We start from the raw sequence: 20,590 nt of genomic DNA, 5'->3' as shown, positions 1-20,590 counted from the left end.
CCTATTCCTATGTAAATCCAAACTCACCCTTCGTCCTCCGCCCTTTGGGCCGGTTCTCATCAAAACCAAAACGTAGGATTGAAAACGACTTAAAATATTGAAAAAATAAATCGATTATTTTTTTATCAATTAAGGTATTATTAAAATTTATATTTAAAAATTATGAATTCAAAAGAGTTTAAATGTATAATTTTTTTAATTAAATATATAATAAAGTAAAAAATTTAAAGATAGATTAAAATTTTAAAAAATAAAAAAGTACTTAAAATATGTGTTAAGAAAGGTTTAAATGAATTTAAAAATAATAGTGATAATAAAATTAATTATTATAATAAAAAATTAAAATTTATAATGATAATATTAAAATAATAATAAAATATGTATTTGAATTTAAATATAACGATGATAATAAAATTAATATGACAATCAACTGTTTTATAAAAGATAATCAAATTTTTTTTTATATTTTAATTTTATACTACAATAATCAATTAAAATAATGTTATGACAATTTTGTGATTGTTAAAACGTTTAAAATTTTAATTTAAAAAAAAGAGTCGTTATTAATATTTTTTAAGATGTAATTAGTCACCTAAAAGTTTATATTTTTAATAAAACAATAAAAATGGGTTTAAAGTTTGGTAAAAAGATAATCTTTGATCTACGAAAATATATTTGAGTTTAGAAGTCGGTTACGTGTGAGAAAATATTAGCATTTTCACAGTGTTTATAAATTGATATCAATTAATTATGTGTTATTTTTAGTGTTGGACAAAATAGTGTTGATTTAAAATTTAATAATAATTTTCTTTATTTTTTTTGAAAAATAAATAATTTTATTGAACTCCTTTATTTAGGAATATCAAGAAAAATTTTAAGTTAAAAAATTATTTCAAAATTTTTTAACATCTAGATAGAATTAAAATTTTTTTTTCCTTAAGATTTATCAAAACATTCTTTTAAAATGAAAATAATATTCTTTTTAGAAGATAATTGTTTGTGACTTTTCAATATCTAGGCAAAATACAAAGAATTATTTTCATCGAAATTTTATTTTTGTTTTATTTTATAATTTCATATTTTTAAAGTATGTATTATTTTTTTAAAAAAAAGTTTATGTGAGAAAGTAAATGATGGTACTATCAAGTAGCAAACAATAATTAAATGCATAAATATGCGAAACGAGTGTAAACAATTACAAATAAGTGTATGTAAGCTAATATATGTTATACATGATGATAAAATGTAATTTTAAAATTAGGTTCTTAGATATAATAAGATTACCCTGACTATCCAACATATAGGCATAGTTTAGGTGCAACTATTTATGTTTAAAATCTTATTTTATTTATTTTTTTCTAAATTCAATCCTATTATTACAGTATGTTAAGGACTTGTACGAAAAACTTAATGAAATAAAATTTTCTAAATATTCCATATTTTAAGTGGCATTTGAAAATAAATTACTTCACATGATATTTTCACACTATACATAAAATTTTAAAATAGTTTTGGGTAAAGCTTAGGTCGAAGTTTTAAAGTTTGAATGATTTTTAGGTGATGATTTGAGGTTGCATGTTGAATTTGGGATTTAGGTTAGATTTAGGGTTTTGATGGATGTTTTAAGATTTAGGGCATCGTTTTAAGATTTCAGGGTTTTAGGCTTTTAGGTTTTAGAGTTTTGGTTCTAAAGTTTCAAGGCTTATGGTTTTAAGGTTTTGAGTTTTGAAGGCTTAGGGTTTGAGATTTTAGGGTTTCAAAATTTAGGATTTTAAAATTTTAAGGTTTCGAAGGTTTAAGATTTGGAGGGTTTAAAGGTTTGAATATTTTGGGGTAATGATTTGAGGTTACGAGTCGAAATTAGGATTTGGGCTAGATTTAGTGTCTTGATGGATTTTTGAGATTCAAGGCCCCATTTAAAGGATTTGAGATTTTAGGATTTTGGTTTTAGGATTTCGATTTTGGGATTTTGATGTTTTAGGGTTTATAGTTGTATAGTTCCGAGTTTTGAATGTTTAAAATGTTTAGAATTTTGGATTTTAAGGTTTCGTGGGTTTATGTTTTAGGGTTTTAAGTTTTGAGGGTTTAGGGTTTCGAAGTTTAAGGTTTTAAATTTAGGATTTCAAGTTTTGAAGTTTTGTATTTTAAGGTTCAGAGGGTTTTAGGGTTTGGATATATGAGTTCCAATTTTAGGATTTAAGGTTTCAATTTTAGGGTTAAGATTTGAAAGATTTAAGGTTTTGAGTTTTTTAAAAATATAAATATATTTAAAAATCTCCAACATTTAAGTGAACTTTTGAAATAAATTTGATTTTTATGATTTTTAAAAATTAGCTAAATTTTTTTCTAATATTTATTTTCCATAAAAAATTATTATTTTTATTATTATCATCTTTAGTTATTTTTTACTATATTATTATGTAGTAATTCTTCAACATTTAGGTAAAATTATTTATTATTATTATTTTAAAAAAAGATTTTTATCCCCTTAATCATTTAGGTAGAAAAAAATCTTTTTTTATTATTCTATTTTTATTATCATTTTATATAAATTTTTAATTTTTTGGTTATTATTCTTCTTTATTTTTTAAATTTAAAATATAAAAAATTTTCAAATCATTTTCATTTTTATTATTATTATTATTATTATTATTATTATTATAAAGTTAATTTTAATTTTTTTAATGAAATTTAAGATTTTTAAGAATTTAAACTTTATTATTATTATTATTATTATTATTATTATTAAAAGGCAACCAATATTTATTTTAGAAAATTTAAAAATTTAAACATGCATAAGTAATAATAATAATAAAACTTAAAATGATAAAAATAAAAATAAAATCAAAAAATAAAAAAAATAAATACTTGAACTGATCGATTTAAAACAATTTGGCTGGATCTGGTTCGGTTTAAATGAATCGATGTTAATTTGAATAGAAAGAGAACGGTTCAGTTATGGTCCGGTTCGAAGGAGCGGTTTGAAAGCGATTTAACTAAATTGGTCAAGGGATAATAAAACTTAAAATGACAAAAATAAAAATAAAATAAAAAAATAAATACTTGAATTGATCGATTTAAAACAATTTGGCTGGATATAGTTCGGTTTAAATGAATCAATGTTAATTTGAATAGAAAGAGAACGGTTCAGTTATGGTTCGGTTCGAATGAACGGTTTAAAAGCGATTTAATTGAATTGGTCAGGGGATGATGAGGGAAGTAGGTTGCCTAGTTAGGCATGCAAACCTCGGGCGATGTCGCGGGCTAATGCACGAACTCTAGGCTCCCAAACGGCATCATTTTTAGACCGTTTAGCCTATATATAAACTTTTTTTTTCAGTTCATTTTTTTTTCTGTTTAAAAAAAAAACTTATTTTTTTCTTTCAAACCAAAAAGTTAGGGGGGCCGATCATCTCTAAAAATCGACCATCGCCTACTGTGCTAGCGATCATGTTGGTGGTCGCTATCAGTAGTCATCAGTGATTGAAAACCCAAAAAACACCCAAAAACACTGACGACCACCGATACCACAGATCACCGACATGATAATCGATAGTGATCATCGATCACCGTTGCCTCCCTCTTTCCCTTTTCAACCTTCTTTTCACCTAAAAACACTCAAAATGACCTAGATCCACTTTGAAACCTTTTTGATTCCGAAAAAAATATTTTTTTGTTGATCATTTTTAAATCTAGCACTAAGTTCCCTGTTCTCAAGGGACTGTGATATTTTTTTGTGTTGGTTTCTTCCTTTTTTTTTTTTTTTTAGTAGTAAGGTTTTTTGTTTTTTTGTATTTCTAGTATAACTTTTTTTTTTTGGTTATTTTTGTAAGGTTTTTTTTTTTTGGAGTTTTTGCCTTTATTTTTTTACAAAGTTTTCTGATAGGTTTTTTGGCAGGGTTTTTCTGGGCAGGTTTCCTTTCCCTTATCTCTTCCCACAAGGTCTCCTGTGAGGCTTCATTTATAAATCATAACCGAGGGACCAACCTCCACGTTCCCTGGCTGTGATTCACGCTGCTAGGGATAGCGATAGGTGCAGCTAGGGCTTGCAGGGTATAGGTTTCAAGAGTAGTTGGGATAGGGTTGGCAGGGTAATTAGGGATTGGGGTTTCAGGGGGTGGGTGGCTAGTGTCTTAGGGTGGTTGGGGTAGGCTAGTACTGTGTACAGCACCATGCCTTTCCCTGTCTCCCTTTTTTTTGTTATTTTAATTTTTATTATTATTTTATTTAATATTTAATTACTATTATATAAATGATAAAAACAACAATAAAAGTAAAATGAAAATAAGAAGATGGGCTTAAGCCTGAGAAAGCAAAATTGGGCCTCGACCCGAGAATTTGATGAAAACGCAATGATTTTAAAATCAGGATTTAATTTGAAGAATTCAAATAAAATTCAATGTTTACAAATAGGATAATAGATTGATCAAGGATCCAATAAACAACTTAACCTTTTCCCTTTCATATTTGATAAGGCAATATAATTATGGTTATAATTCTTTTGGATTCAATATGATGTAATTCAAATGAGCCTTTAAAATAAAGTTGGCATATGTGTACAATTTCAATAGATTAAGTTTAAAATAAAAATATTAATAATTTATGTTTATTTATATTGAATTATCGTAACGGTTTTGGGATCGTCAGATGTAAAAATGAGATGTTTTTAAATTAAAAAAAAAATAAAAAAGAGTCACCACTAATCTTTGTTAGGGTGTGATTGATCACCCAAAAGTTTATCTTTTTAATAAAACTATAAAAAACGGGTTTAAAGTTTATCAAAAAGATAGATTTCGATCTACGAAAAATTAGATTGGGTTCGGGAGTCGGTTAGGCGTGAGGAAGGATTAGCACCCCCACAACGCCCATAAATTGGTACCATTCAATTATGTGCTATTTTTTGTATTGGATAAAAATGATTTTGATTTGAAATTTAACACTAATTTCCTTCATTAAAAAAATATTTATTGCTAAAATTTTTATTTATGAATATTGAGAAAATCTTTAAGTTAAAGAATTATCCTGAAATTCTTCAACATCTAGGCAGAATTTGAAATAACTCTTTTCGCTTAAGATTTAACACAACAATCCTTAAAATGAAATAACACTCTTTATAAAAAGTTATTGGTGACTCTCCAACATTTAGGCAGAGTACCAAGAATTATTTCTCTCCGAATGTTATTTTTTGTTTTATTTATTAATATCACAAAATGATTTTTTTTCTTAAGTATTATTCTTTGTTTATTATAAAATATTTTATCATTGAACAGTAAATTAAAGAGAGAATAATGCAATCAATTATCGATGATAACATGCTAACGTATGTATGCTAATAAATATAATGTAAAATACAATTTAAGAGTTTGGTTCTTAAGTATAATGAGACCACCCTAACTCTCCAACATCTAGGCAGAATTTAGGTGCGACTGTTTATATTTAAGATCCCGATTTTTATTATACTTTTTATTTATTAACCTTATTATTAATGTGAATTAAGAACTCAATGTGAAAAAATTAATGAAATGGAGTTTCCTAAGTACCCCATCATTTAGATAGCATTCGGAAACAAACCATCTCATGCGAGACTTTCACACGTGTCCTTAAAGTTTTGAAATAGATTTAGGGTAAAATTTTAGGGTTTAAGTTTAGGGTTTGGGGTTTAATTAAAACGCGAACATCTCTAAAAATTTCCATCATCTAGGCGGACTTTCGGAGCAAGTTTAATTTTTTTATAATTTTTGAAAACTAGTTAAAAATTTTATATATATATTTTATGAAAATTTATTAATAATAATTCCTCAACATCTAGGCGGAATTATTTTTTTTAAAAAAAATATTTTTATTCCCTCCAACATCTAGGCAGGGAAAATAATAATAAATATTTTTTGAACATTTTTAATATATTTTAATTATTATTTGTTTTCAATTTTATTATTATTAAAACAATTAAACATTTATTCTAATAAATTCAAAAATTTATCATGCATAAATATAAAAATATACTTAAAATAATAACAATAATAATATAAAAAATTTAAAAATTTTTTTTTTTACCTGAACAAAATCGATCAACGATTCGGTCAACGTTGGTCCGGGCGGTTTGATCAGTTCGATGGTTGGATCTGCGGTTCGGGTGATTCGATCGGTTCGACGGTCGGATCGGCGGTTCGGGCCGATTTGATTGAACCGACGGAGCTGTTGGAGAAACGGGTCAACGGGTCGTTACGCGGATCGCGGGTCGAGTCACGGGCGCGCGCGGATCTCCCTGGTTGAAACGGCGTCGTTTTGGCCCTATGCCCAAAACGACGTCGTTTTGCTTTTAATGTTTTCTATAAATAACTTGAAATTTTTTTTTTGTTCATTTGGTTTTGTTTCCAAAAAAAAAAATGAGAGCGAAAGAGAGAGGGCTCTAGGGGAGGGGTTCGGCCGGTCGTCGGACCACCGCGCCGGCCGCCTCCTGGGTTGCCGCCGGCAGTTGTCACCGGTGATCGAAAATTTCAAAAAATGATCGGAAAGCTACTTGCGATGCGATCTTTTCAAATCCGGGATCGATTTTACCAGAAACAGCCCCGATTGACGTAGATCGGGGCTTGAAGCTTTCGGTTTCTTTTTTTTCTCTTTTTTTTTGGCGAAACTGATGATTTCTTTGCTTTTGCAGGGAGCTTGGCGCCGAGGTTCCTCGCCTACGACGAGGACTGTGTTTATTTTTTCGTTTTTATTTTTCTTCTTGTTTTTTTTTTTTTTTTCGGTTGGTGTGGTTTCTGTTTGGGTATTTTGGGTGTTTGGGAGTGTTTTGAGGGAGGTTTCGAAAAGGTTGAGGGGGATTTTTTGAAGGAGATTGAAGGGAATTCCTAGAGGGAGATTGAAGGGGATTCCGAGAGAGCTTCCTTTTTTTTGTTAGAGAGCCTAGAGACCTTTTAATGAGGAAGATGGTTGGGGATTTTAAAGGGTTTCAATTTAGAGGGATCTAGGTGGCTGTAGAATAGTTGGTTGGTGGCTGTAGGGTGGTTGGTCGGGAGGCTGGTTGGGAGGCTGGTCGGATAGTTGGTTGGACCAGTTCGGCGCCATACCGATCCCTTGACTTTTGTCTTATTTTCGTTTCTTTTGTTTGTTTATTTTTTTGTTTTGTTAAATATTATTATTATTAAAATAAAACAGTAGACCCGGACAAAATTGATGTCTACATGAATAAATAAATTATTATTTTAAATATTATTGGTGAAAATTTTAAATTTTATAAACAATTAGAATATTATTATATATGTTTTTATTTGTTATATTAGTTTATTAATTATTTTAAATATATTTTAATAAGATATATATAAGATAAAATTTTAATACAATAATATTTATAAAAATTATAATTAATATATATTTTAAAATAAATAATGAAATAATTTATTATTTTTTAAAAAATTTATTATAATAATGCATTAAATGAAAAATATATGGGTGGATTATGGGCACATACTTATTTATATGTATTACTATAAGATGTGTAATTTAAACATTTTACATTTGATGTATTCTATAAATAAATTTTTTCTTCATAAAATCGTATTTAATTATCTTTAGTCATTGAATATAAACACTAGGACTCTAAAATAAATACTTAGTATTTTAGGAAATTTCAAATTTATTTTTATAAGTTTTCAAACATCATGCTTGAACTTTTAATCATAAAAAGTTAATTCATTCATTACTTTTTTATTGACATTTATGCTTAAAAGGTATTCATATGTATCGACTTATTTTTATGTAAAAATTGAAAATTAAAGCACAAAAATAGAAATATAACCTTTTCCAATTATAAGAAATTAAAAATGAATGTGGTATTTTAATTAGGTTTTATAAACATCAAGTGCAATTTTAGTAATATTACTTTAAATTTTTTTATAAAAAATCTAAATATAAAAAATATAAATATAAATTTTAAATTTAAAAAGTTGCTATATATCATTTTTTTTTAAATGAAAATGTGTCAAATTATTTAAATAAAAGCTTTTTTTTTTTTTACCTGTAAGATAATGGGGTCAATTTAGCGGAAAATGACTAAGCTGGGGCCATGGCCATGGGAAGGGGGGCAGTTTGGTCACGTGACAGCAGTCCGACACGTGTCTAATCAAGAAACCGATAACGACAAGTTTGAAGATAACAAATAAATACATGGGGGGCTCCAAGCATTAAAGAAAAAGGCGGTTGCCGAGAGACTCAACTCTCTTCTCATTGGCTGCTTTCTTGACCTTCCTGAACACGTGGGACCCGTCTATTCGTGGAATTACACGCCCCCTAAAATAAAATAAAATAAAGAGGAGGGAGAACGGGATTTTGATTGGGTGGTGGGAGCCACACGGGAAGAAAACGGTGGGGCGAATCTTCTTTAAAGCAAAAGCAAATTTTGGAAATATTTATAGCCTGTTGAGTTGACGCGTGTATAGTAAGTTAGGGGAGGGCATTGGTGGGGTCCATTTTCCTGATCGCCAAAGTCCAATTTTCAAATCAGACATTAAATATAATTATTACTTTATATTTTAAATATTTTAATTAATTAATATATTTAAATAATACAAATGAAAAAAGAGGGGAAATTTTTGAAAAAAAAGAAAAGGCCAACTTAAAGTGGTTTTACGTTACAGGGAATGGCACGTGGGATAGACGCGATGGGACCCGCTTGCTTGCCCAACTTTAGCAACTTGTGCTCTTACCTTGACGTGGCTTTCCTTTGTCCCTTCACTTCAATTAAGGATTTTTTTTTTTTGCTTTTATTGTATTTTATTTTTTTTTTAATGCAAAAAATAAATTTTCGTTGGTTATTAGGAAAAAAACTACTATTAATATCAAATAAATTCTAGAGCTATTAATACTTAAATCATTCATATGAGTTGTCACTTTAATTTTGGTGATGTAACAAATTAATACTGTTAATATAAAATCGTTTTTATTCATTTTAAAACTCGAATTAATTTATAAAAAGATTTAGAATTACAAACAATGAGTTTTATTATTTTATATCACCATTTCCATATAAGCAATTGAAATGAAAATCAAAGTTCTTCATAAAAATCAATAATCAATGATGGATGTCTTAGGTTAGCTAGTAACTCTTTCATGGTTACTTTCTTTATATTTTTGGTATTGAAACTAGTAAAAATAAAACCTGTTTCATGGTTAACTAGCTCATAAGTTTATAACTCAATCAAGATGTGATTCAAAAAATTTGAAATTTGAAATTTAAATTTTAATATTTATAATTTTATTTTTTTATTTTTTATTATAGATTGCAGTTCCTTTTATATTCAGTGTGTATCTTATTTTAGTTAAATTTTCATATCAATAAGTTAAAAAACAAGACAATTGATTCTTAATTAATGTTGAAGATTGAATTCATGTTATTTTAACACACTAGGGTTATGATTAATTTCTTTATATTTAGCGTCTACGAGTTATACATTTTACATAATTTTAACATCTACGATTTCAATTCTATATTATTTATTGCAAGTCACATTAACTTGGTTGAAATTATTGGAAAATCAGAATATATAGATTTGTGTATAAAATCATGTTTGAGCTTTGCATAATAACACTAGGATAGAAAATTAACCCAATTAAAGCGGCAAAATTAAATTTACTCAGAAAAAAAATGATTATTAATTTTTTTTTTTAGTAAAATACAAAGTGACTCCAATATTTTTGTTTGGACGTTTCACTAACCTTCGATATCCGATTAACTCACTGCGGGAAACTGCTACGAAGGTTGAGCAGCATCCACACTGATCATAGTGCAAAAAGCTTTTGTCTTGGCAATGGAGGAAAAAGAAAATTTTTCCTAGTGAAAATGGAGGCCTTTTTCTTTTGAAATTAAGTAATTAACAAAACTAATATCTATCACAAAACAGTTAAGTAGAATTATCTCTAATAATTAATAACACAGCTCTCACTAACTTTTTAGTTGGGATGCAACAATGAGCTTCATCAGTAACAATATGTTTGGATGAATCATGCAAGATGGTTCATAGTTGAAAAGTTATTTAATTAACATTTTCGCCTATTAATCTGTCAAATAGTTAGCGATTATAAATCGAGCTAGCCATGAATTTTGAGACATAGCTAAGTTTTTCCTTTAATTAAATATACTATATAGTTGGATAATAAGGTTGTTGCAAAAACATCACAGTTATTACAGTAAAATTAACTAATTATAATTCAGTGTGGGATTCACAAAAAAATTATGTGGAGCTTACATTTTTAAGTGGTGAATTATTATATAGTTTTTTGTTGTGATTGGTTAATTACAGGATTGTAATAAAGAAAATTTTGCTTGATTAGTAATAAAGGAGTGGGGAGGTGCTATTCTTCTAGCTCTAGCAATTCCCTCAAAAATTTATTTGAAGTGAAACTTAGGCGAGGAATACACAATTCCCATGTTGTCGGCTAACTCCTTAGTCCCAAAATGATTTATCATTAAGTAAAAAGAAAGAAAATGGTTCTTTCACCCATGTTAAAAAGCAGAACAAGAAACATAGACAATGATGGAAGTGCCTATGGTTAGTTCAATGAATTTGATTTGGTTTGTGAAATGTAGCAATAAAAAGGAAAAAGTGTCAAGCCTACTACATTTCAATACTTACTAGTGAAAAGAAAAGAAAGGAAAGGAAGAAACTTCTATCAAATTAAATTTTTTTTTTTAAATTATGATATATACATTTTATTTTTTTAATTTAATTATGATAAGATTACGTAAATATTATGAATTTATATACGTATGTATGTGCACACACTTTATTCTGAGCGCGTGAATTATTTTTTTTCCTCTAATGTGAAGGTATTTACTCTTTTGAGAAAATACCCAATAATGGTGGCGTCTTGGGACGGGCATTCCAGCGAAGAAAAGAATAATATGGTAGGGCTCAAAAGCAGCCTCATTTTTGTAGTTAATTGAAATGGGTCCATATGTGGCCAAAAACAAAATGGGTCTATAAATGAAAGCAACCTCTCTGTGTCTCTCTGTCTGCGTAGTCAATAAGCTTGAATTAATCAGCTTAATGTTCTTCACAAAAATTTTTGAAGGATTATCTCTTTAAATTAGGCTTGGCGCTGATGTTCTTTTTTTTTTTTTTTTCCTTTTTTGATAAATACATCAATCACTATAGAACTTACTAAGATGTAGATATATATATATATATATGTATATATATATAGGGAAATGCTAGATCCACAACTGTGTATATATATATAATTTGCATTTTGCAACATATTTATCAAAAAAAATATTGATACTTGGGATTATTAAAAAATGAATATTGATTACTGAAATTAAAAATTTAATATTTTACTGATATTTATTGACAGAAATTTTTATTATCATAGAAATTAATATTGTAAAATATAAGATATGTAAATTAAGAGATATGCTCGTATGTTCATGTTAGAAATTATGTAATTCTTTTGTAATCTATGGGTGGGTGGGGATGGAATGGAGACTAAAACAAGTAGAAATTAGATAAACAAACAAACAAACTATATGCATATATCATGTAATTGATATAATGTGAAAGGATTATTATTGTTATCAATATATATCATCCAATATAAATAGATATTCATTTATGAATGCCAATTTAAATGCACGTGAAAAACCATGCAAACTAACTAATATTTTTGGCACATTTTAGTTGAGATTCATTACAGCGCATATATATCATAGGGAGTCCACCACCTGTTGTAGTTATTACTAGTTTATTCTACACGTGCCTTATACATTAATGATATAATACGGTAATATTATTATTTAAAACGAAATTTATTTTTTAATAATAATAAATAATTTTAATGTAAAGCATAGTATAGATCAATAATTATTATATATATCAAATAATTAAATTAAATTAATTTTATTTAACATTAATAAATGATTCATAGATGGTTTAATGTTAAATTGAAATTATACATTTTATTCATTTATATAATATGCTCTTTTTTGTGTGTGTGTGTGAGTGTTTTGTTTAGTTACAAATCAAATATGCAAAATGAAAGAATTATGTAGGTTTAGGTTTATATATTTTTGCGCGCAATGGTGTGGCTAGGAAACAGTTGACCAACCCAACCTAAAGATTCAAAAGTTGGTGCGCTATTTTCCTTCTGTAACACCAATTTTCCCACATTGGAACCTATAAATTAAATATTTTACTTCATAATTCAACCATGGTGTTGATGATGGGGATGAAACTATAGCCATATAGTCTTCTAGAGTTATATCTATTTATTGGTACACATGTATTTCTTTTTTCTGCTTGAAATTTTCCATATGCCGACTTTCACCTTTCTTTATCTTAATTTTCCTTTTAATTTTCCCCTTTTTTGACACGCAAACAATTTTTTTCAAGCATGAAATCTTCCAGCTTTTTCAATGCTTTTCTTTATCTTCTAGTCTTTTTCTTTCCCAAAAGAAATTGGAATTTTGGGCAAGAAGAGACAAGCAGCAACAAAGAGTTCCATCATAATAAAATTGGAGTAAATGCAGAAAAAAAGAACACAAAAAAGGGGCAGCCATTCCAACTCCATACCCACTTCTTTCAATACAATCTTCTCACCATCATCATAGAAAAATATTAATAAAAAATATTCACCTAAGAGAGAGAAGAAAAAAAATGAGATAGAATATTCAATTAAGAAAGGCATAAATTTTGATGGGTTTTAGTTTGATGTGATGTGCACCATTTTCATTGTATGTTTGTAAATCCCATAGATTCCATTAAGGGAACATATCATTGCCACAATGTACTAGGATAAACAAAACTATGCTTAATGATTTAATTAAGTAAGTATATTGAGCTGATAGCAATTTTTTTGGAGGAGAAAAAGGTTAAAAGAAAAAAAATACTATGAAAAAAATTTAATTAGGGTCAGTGTCAAGGCAATGGTGGGAAGCTTCGCTTGAGATTCTCATATAAACTTTTTTTTAATCTAACCAATGTTTCCTTAATCAAATCATTACAAGAAGTCTGAAGCATTAATTAACTGTGGATGTTAATAATATTATAAAATATTAAGGCGTACGGCAAAACACATGACAAAAAGATCATGACTCAAGACTATCCAGGAAACCAGGTATTTTGCATGGCAAGAAAAGGACGTCTACGCTTTTTTGATGGCACCATGCAAAAATTCACTCTAAAAGGAGTTTCATTTACAAGTACTAATTAATTAGGCCTTACTTAAAACCAGTTCAAAATGAAAGGGTAGGTGTCTAAACTTTCAATTATCAAGCTAAAATTTTCCTTTTGGTAGACAAAATTTGAAGCCATTGATTGTACTAATCTCATTGTCTGTATTTGAAATTAACTTTAACAAAAGATCAGAAGCGAAACTTGAACCCGAATATTTTATAGCGACGAGAACAGGCTTAGCCAATTGGTTGTTGGTCACGTGCATTAACTTTTCATACTCTTTTCATCTCAAAATATTTTTTATATATTGATTTTTATGAAATTTAAAGAAAAAATTTTGATTTTAATATTAAAATTTAAAATTATTTATAAAATTAAATTTTCATAATTTTTTATGTCAAAAAGTTTAAAAAAATTTTAAAAATTTTAAAATATAAAAAATTTAAATTTTTTTATGTTAAAAAAATATGACATAATTTTGAAACATCTAAAAAGTATAAGACAAATGGAGTATATTATTATAAAGGCCATGAACATGAATTTAATAATTTGTTTTTCCTATTAAAAAATATTGTACTGCATCGGATCAGTTTTCAGCTAAACAGGACATCGGTGCAGTCAATCCATGAATTTTATACTAAAGCTTTTAATAAAGGGCGAAAGTTACAACTCTTTTTTGCCGATGTGAAAACTGAAGATAGAACAGAAGAATCCTTTATAACTCAAGAAGAGACTGACCACGTGGGTACTCTTTCAGGTGAGTTTCGAGCTTACTTTTTATGGCATTGGGGGTGGGGGGGGGGGGGGAGGGGAGGTTGTCCAGCAGTGGAACTCAAAGTTAATGATCTCCGCCTGACAAACAAAAGTGAAAAGTTTCCTGTCACTACATCAAGATTTTATGGCAGAATCCTAGCAGTAAGCAGTCTGTATGCTACTACTAGTAGATTTTAGTAGATGACTTCGGTAATAAATTAGACTTGTGATGATTTTGATTTGATCAGAGAATGACAGTTCTTTTAAATCCCCTTAAATATATATTTGTAGTGCCCATAACCAATAAAAAAATTGGTTTACTTGATGAAGACGAAATAAAACATAAATAAATGTGTCAATGAAGTTAGGAAAACCATTACTCCTATTAACATCACAACCTCAAAAGCCTGTCACTGCTAACTCTTGTACTACTATAATTGTTACTGATGGTGATAGCAGTGTTTCTTGAAAGTGTGGCTGATCAGATAGAGAAAAAACTGGTAGATTTTGTTGTTCAGAGAGTTAATTAATTGAATATATAGCTGCTCTCCCCTACAGTATATCTTCTTGAATCTAATTCTTTTTATTCCTACGCCCCATAAAGGTCAACTTCTCTTATCTTTTTAATAAATCAGTTTCTTTGGTTTTTAGGAACCCTTTGGAGCCCTGCAAAGGTTGAATTGGGAAGATGACAACAGATGATATAACAAAATTAAAAGTTGGGAGAGAAATAAAGAACTTTAATCTCAAAAAGTAGCTAATGGACACTTATATCAGAGGATTTTTCTTTTTTTTTTTTAAATTTAATTTTCTACTAAATTTTGGTAAAGGGTTTGATGCATGAGAGAAATTCAGGTAGGTCCTACACAGTTGGGAGCAATTGATTCAAATTCACACATTCATGCATTTGATTAGGACCCCACTCTTTTTGTTTTGATTCATTATCAGACTATTTACTTGTCGGTAAATTTCAAGTTTTTATATTCAAATTCAAAATTCCAAAAAATGGGTTTTCTTTAAATTTTTAAATATATATAGAAGATAAATTTTTTTATTATATATTTGTACTATTACTAGTTTTTATTTCATTTTGTATTTAACATTTTTCAAGCACTAAAGTAGGTGTCATGGTGGTTGGTCTGTGTTCCTTAGCAATTTAATTGCGTTATCCTCAAAATCTGTCATCCAACCACAAAAATATTAGCCCAAAAAATTAGGAAAAAAAGGCAAAAGGACAAAGAGATATTAAATGTAGAATTGAGGAGTAGGACCCTCCACCCTCTCTGTTCATCATCATTATCATTATCATCATCTTTTTTTTTTCTTTTTATTTTTATTATAATTTTCTTTTCTTGATTAAGCTTTGGTGTGGAAGGAGACGTTTCCTCGTTTTTCAGCTGTTTGTAATCTTCTGACACACAGAAATATTTCATAATTTTTTTATATAAAATCCTTATATATAATATATCAGAAAACGTCTCTCTTCTCTTTCTCTTTCTTTCACGGAAAAAAGAAACGAAAAGTTGGTTTTCCTGTGGTGATCAATGTTGCTAGGCTGCATCAAATGATTTGAAAAGGGAGGGTCAAATCAGAGAAGCTCTCTTGTTTTGCTCTGTTCAATGTTACCCTAACAGCCATAAAAGAGAAAGATAGAGAAGGGGAAGGGGAGGGGTTAATGATCTGCGTAGGATAACAACCTTTTACAGTTGCAGCACTGATACAACTCCTAGCAATCTGTCTAAAGCAAAAACCAAAAATATAAAAAAAAGAATAAAAATGGTACAATTCGTTGAATTCAATTTACAACTCCTACATATCTTCCTAGTTTCTTTGAAAGAGAAATATTTTTTCTCTAAAAAGGAAAAAAAAGAAATGAGAATTATAAAGATTAAAGAAAAATTATCATAAATCTGTGGATAATGAAGTGTATAAAGATGGGTATCTTTTTCTCAGCCTTTCTAACCCCATCTCTCTCTTTCTTTTTTTGCCCTTTTCAGTGGGGGGAGTTGCAGAGATTTTGAGTCTGACAAAGGACCTGCTTTCCTCTCTATATTCTGAAGCTAGGAATTGATAGAAAAAAAATCATAAATTCCATAGATAGATTATATTCAGACAGGTGGGTATAGAGTAGTGAATGGTGGTATCCCCTATCTCTCTTCTCTTTCCCTTTGTCTCAAGTTATGATGTTTCAGCTGTAACTATATGAGTTCTTCTTTCTCAAAATTTGGTGTGGTTTTTTGGCATGCTAAAAAAATATCCTTCTTTCCCATTGCAGAGAAGATGATCATGAAGCACGTGTACACTTAGATTGCCATCACAGCAGGTACCAATATTATTTACTAGTATTACTATAATCAATTATTTTCAATTCTCTCTCTCTCTCTTCCTCTCCCTTTCAATCTCTGTACCTGATCCTTCTCTCTCATATTCTCTATCTGTTATATAAACACCATAGCTTTCTTTCCCATACTCCCTTCGCTCTTTTTCATCTTCCTTCAACTCCCATGTCTTCAAGCTATAGAATATGAAGAACTAGAGGCACGACAAGTAACATGACTTGTTGTCAAACCTTGAACCAATCACAGTTATTTGTATTTGAACTTTGTGGGGTCATCACTCCTTTTCTTTCCATTGGTTTTTCCAGGATCCACTTGATCATCCGAAGACCATCAATCTCCCATTTATCACCGCTGCTGCTACTCTAAAAAGTACCTCTCTCTCTCTCTCTCTCTCTCTCTCTCTCCCCGATTTTCTCCCGCTATTCATCAACCTAGCAAAGCCCTCAAATGGGTTGATTCAAAGACTCAGGAGTCATTGTGAAGAATAAGGTAAAGCATGTCTAAGCTTTGGTGTTGTATATTTTGATTGATGTTATATAGATGGATTTTGTGACTATGCAAGTAGTTAGTAGTAATTCTTGGTCTTTGTTTTTCTTTTCAGTGAAGTGAAAGCACAGAAAATAACATTAGATTTTTGAAAACTCCTAGAAACAAAACAGCATCCGATGGCGACGTACTTTCATGGGAACCCCGAAATCCAAGCAGCTGATGGGCTCCAAACCCTCGTACTTATGAACCCTGCTTATGTTCAGTACTCGGATACCCCTCCTCCCCAGCCAAACAACTTTGTTTTCCTCAACTCCAACGCTCTGTCTCCTCACGCTCCATCTCCCCACACTCAGCAATTCGTCGGCATCCCCCTCCCTGTTACCTCAGGCGCCAACCAAGACCCTATTTCCAACGATATCTCCCCCTTGCATGGCCTCGTCCAGCGCGTTCATTACAACTTGTACAACCCTATTGACCCTTCTGGAGCAGCGCGTGACACGCCACGCGCTCAGCAGGGACTCTCTTTGAGCCTTTCTTCCCAACAGCAGTCCGGTTATGGGTCACAGGCTCAAGCAGTTTCAGGTGAGGACATGCGGGTTTCAGGCGGGTCAGCTTCTTCTGGTTCAGGGATTACCAATGGGGTGTCGGGTATACAACGTGTGTTGTTGGGCTCTAAATACCTAAAGGCTGCTCAAGAGCTTCTTGATGAGGTTGTTAATGTAAACAACACTGCGATTACGAAGAATGAATTGACTAAGAAGGGTAGTGGAAATAATAGCAATAGCAGTAAGGCTATCGGAGAATCGTCGGCTGTGGCCGGAGATGTCTCTGGTGGTGAGGAGGCAGGTGGGAAGCGCGGTGCCGAGCTGACTACTTCAGAGAGACAGGAAATTCAGATGAAGAAAGCAAAGTTAATTAGCATGCTTGATGAGGTATGGAAATTATATAGATATTTATCATACATATATAGAGTTGTCTATTGGATATGGTTTGGTTGGGTTTGGTTTGATTCTTTGAAAGTGAAAGTGTATAAGAAAATAAGTTTGTTTTCTTGGGAAAGTTGTGTTTTTCAAGAAAAATATTGTTCTAATACGGGGGAAACTGAGTTGAGTCTTTACCAATTGAGCCGGATGATATAAAGTAATAGATAATAATGAAGAGAATCATGGAAAACACTGGGATAAAAGTTACATCCATTGAGTCATCAATTGGGATTTTAATAATTTTGGGGCCTTATGATCCGTTTAGATGTCGATCTTTGAAGAAGAAGATAAAGTTTGTCGATTTTTGTTGAAATTAAAAGCAGTAGTTTGATTTTAGACCTTAAATCAATGAAATTTACCGACTAGAGCTAAAAATTTGTATGCCAGGTTCTTGCAATTTGGTTACCAACATTGAATTTCAATGTTCTTTTAGATGTTCGAAGTCCATGTTTAAGCGTACAATATTGAATTATTGATATTTAGTTGTTGAGTCTTTTTTTCATAATTTTTTTCCAGGTGGATCAAAAGTACAGGCAATACCATCACCAGATGCAGATTGTAATTTCCTCATTTGAGCAAGCAGCTGGAATTAACTCTGCTAAAACATATACATCTCTTGCATTAAAGACCATCTCCAAGCAGTTTCGGTGTTTGAAAGATGCAATAACAGGCCAAATTCGAGCTGCAAACACGAGTTTGGGTGAAGAGGATTGCCTAGGAGTGAAAATTGAGGGCTCGAGACTTAAGTTTGTGGATCATCACCTTCGACAACAAAGAACACTTCAGCAGTTGGGAATGATGCAGCACAATGCTTGGAGACCGCAAAGAGGATTACCAGAAAGATCAGTTTCTGTTCTTCGAGCTTGGCTCTTTGAACACTTTCTCCATCCGTAAGTATTTTAAATAATTCTCAATGCCACACTTGATATATTCTTTAAAGCTTCTAAATTTGAAAGGTCCTTTTGATTTTACAATAGCATCTGATTTCTTTGTTTGCATTTCAGCTATCCTAAAGACTCAGACAAGCACATGCTTGCAAAACAAACAGGGCTTACTAGGAGCCAGGTACTGGCTAAATTCTATGTTTTTTTAGCATTTTCTTGCAACTATTGTCCCAATATTGTCATGTCTGATTCTAGGATGTTCTTGTGATAATTCAGGTGTCTAATTGGTTCATAAATGCTCGAGTCCGGCTTTGGAAACCAATGGTGGAAGAGATGTACATGGAGGAAATCAAGGAGCAAGAACAGAATGGTTCAGAGGACAAAACAAGCAAGAACCAGAATAATGAAGATTCAACATCCAAATCCACTGCTCCAGAGAAAAGTCCTGCAGAGAACCAGGCTAAAAGTTTCAATTCCAAACAGGACAATGTCACAAACCATAATGCTTCCTCAATGTCCATTACTACAGCTTCAACGTCCCCCCTTGCAGGAAATGTCCGCAACCAGTCAGGATTCTCCCTCATTGGCTCATCCGAATTGGAAGGGATAACCCGAGGAAGTCCAAAGAAACCTAGGAGCATTGAACTGTTGCAGTCCCCGACTAGTCTCCCATCAATAAACATGGATATCAAGCAAAGTGAGGCAAACGATGAGGTTTCTATGAAGTTTGGCAAAGATGGCTACTCATTCATGGGAACCAATACAAATTTCATGGGAGGTTTTGGGCAATATCCAATTGGAGAAATTGGAAGGTTTGATGCAGAACAGTTTGCTCCAAGGTTTTCAGGTAATGGCGTTTCCCTCACTCTTGGTCTTCCCCACTGTGAAAACCTCTCCTTATCTGGAACTCATCAAACATTTCTCCCAAACCAAAGCATGCAAATGGGGAGAAGGTTAGACATTGGTGAACAAAATGAATTTGGTGCTATAAACCCTTCAACACCTCACTCTTCAGCTGCATATGAGAACATCAACATTCAGAACAGAAAAAGGTTTGCGGCGCAATTGTTACCAGACTATGTTGCCTGATGACTATGATTTGAGCTAGACATTTCGGATTCAACAAACTTACAGGGAATGGTTTCAAGGGTCCTCTTTCACCATTTCCTGATGTTCTCATCATTTTCCCTCCTTTAGGGAACGAGGAAAATGCATGGTAATGTAAAGAATGAAATTTCACCTAGTATAGGTTTATACTTTGCATACCACAATTTGAGTCCTTAGACAGCTTAGGTTCTCAGCTTATATTTGAGGATTGTATATTAATTTTGTAAGTTTTGGGGATTGGATAGATGGATTGATATCATAAAATTAGTTACTCGGGTATACTAATATCTCAATTTTTAGTCAATTTCGGTGTGAATAGTATTTCATCAAATGGATGTGGAAAGTTTAAAGCAGAGTTTGCTGCAACTGAATTCTTTGGAGCAAAACTGTTACCATGAACATTCTTGATGAAAGTGCTCAAGCTTTGATGTGAGTTTATCAATGCTTGCAGATTGAAACATTTTGAATCATGAATGCAGCACGAAGCGTTAAGGCTTGAGATAAGGGACCCTATTGCTTCTGTACATGAAAACCTTACAAAAAAAAAAAAAAAAGGGAAAGAGAGGATTAAGGCTGAATAAAAAGTCATCTAGTGTTAGACAAAAGTGCAGCAATAGTCTATTAATGCTCAATCTTCTGTACCCGAACTCATTATGGTTCAAATTCAATCTTCTCTTCTCTGTTTGGATATTTATTTATATTTTTTCAAAATTGCTTGTTCAGCAAGTATAATTGGAATAATCAACTATAACTACTAGTAGAAAATGACTAAAAGGTATAAATCAAAGGGCCAACAAATTATATTTTCTATCCCATAATACATTATCTTACCATTCATTCTGACAATAACAGTTCAAATGGAATGC

The 20,590-nt window shown here is 30.8% G+C and overlaps 1 protein-coding gene across 6 annotated transcripts; it reads left to right on the top strand.

Moving 5' to 3' along the window:
- Positions 1–15,398: 15,398 nt before the first annotated feature.
- On the top strand, positions 15,399–20,028 carry LOC111311652 (BEL1-like homeodomain protein 1). Of its 6 annotated transcripts, XM_022911217.2 has the most exons (8): positions 15,399–15,701; positions 15,920–16,038; positions 16,198–16,245; positions 16,567–16,750; positions 16,863–17,682; positions 18,250–18,623; positions 18,738–18,798; positions 18,894–20,028. In XM_022911217.2, the coding sequence occupies exons 5-8, from the start codon at positions 16,927–16,929 to the stop codon at positions 19,704–19,706; spliced, it is 2,004 nt and encodes a 667-aa protein (XP_022766952.1). In that variant the 5' UTR covers positions 15,399–15,701; positions 15,920–16,038; positions 16,198–16,245; positions 16,567–16,750; positions 16,863–16,926; the 3' UTR covers positions 19,707–20,028. The 6 variants fall into 6 exon arrangements, with proteins under 6 accessions (XP_022766952.1, XP_089614889.1, XP_022766950.1 ...); XM_089758763.1 differs by lacking the exon at positions 16,567–16,750; XM_022911215.2 differs by lacking the exon at positions 15,399–15,701 and having other exon boundaries at positions 15,883–16,038.
- The last annotated feature ends 562 nt before the right edge of the window (positions 20,029–20,590 follow it).

This window comes from Durio zibethinus, chromosome 1 (genome assembly GCF_047325235.1).
Source record: "Durio zibethinus cultivar Kanyao isolate XHJ-2024 chromosome 1, ASM4732523v1, whole genome shotgun sequence".
Classification (NCBI taxonomy): Eukaryota; Viridiplantae; Streptophyta; class Magnoliopsida; order Malvales; family Malvaceae; genus Durio; species Durio zibethinus.
This window is presented reverse-complemented; position numbering and strand designations above follow the sequence as displayed.

Bases quoted from the DNA above. Each gene is read 5' to 3' on its own strand.
- LOC111311652 (XM_089758763.1), top strand. From the start codon at position 16,927: ATGGCGACGTACTTTCATGGGAACCCCGAAATCCAAGCAGCTGATGGG. The intron at 18,624-18,737 runs GTAAGTATTTTA...TTTGCATTTCAG, and splicing joins TTTGAACACTTTCTCCATCC to CTATCCTAAAGACTCAGACA. The intron at 18,799-18,893 runs GTACTGGCTAAA...GTGATAATTCAG, and splicing joins CAGGGCTTACTAGGAGCCAG to GTGTCTAATTGGTTCATAAA.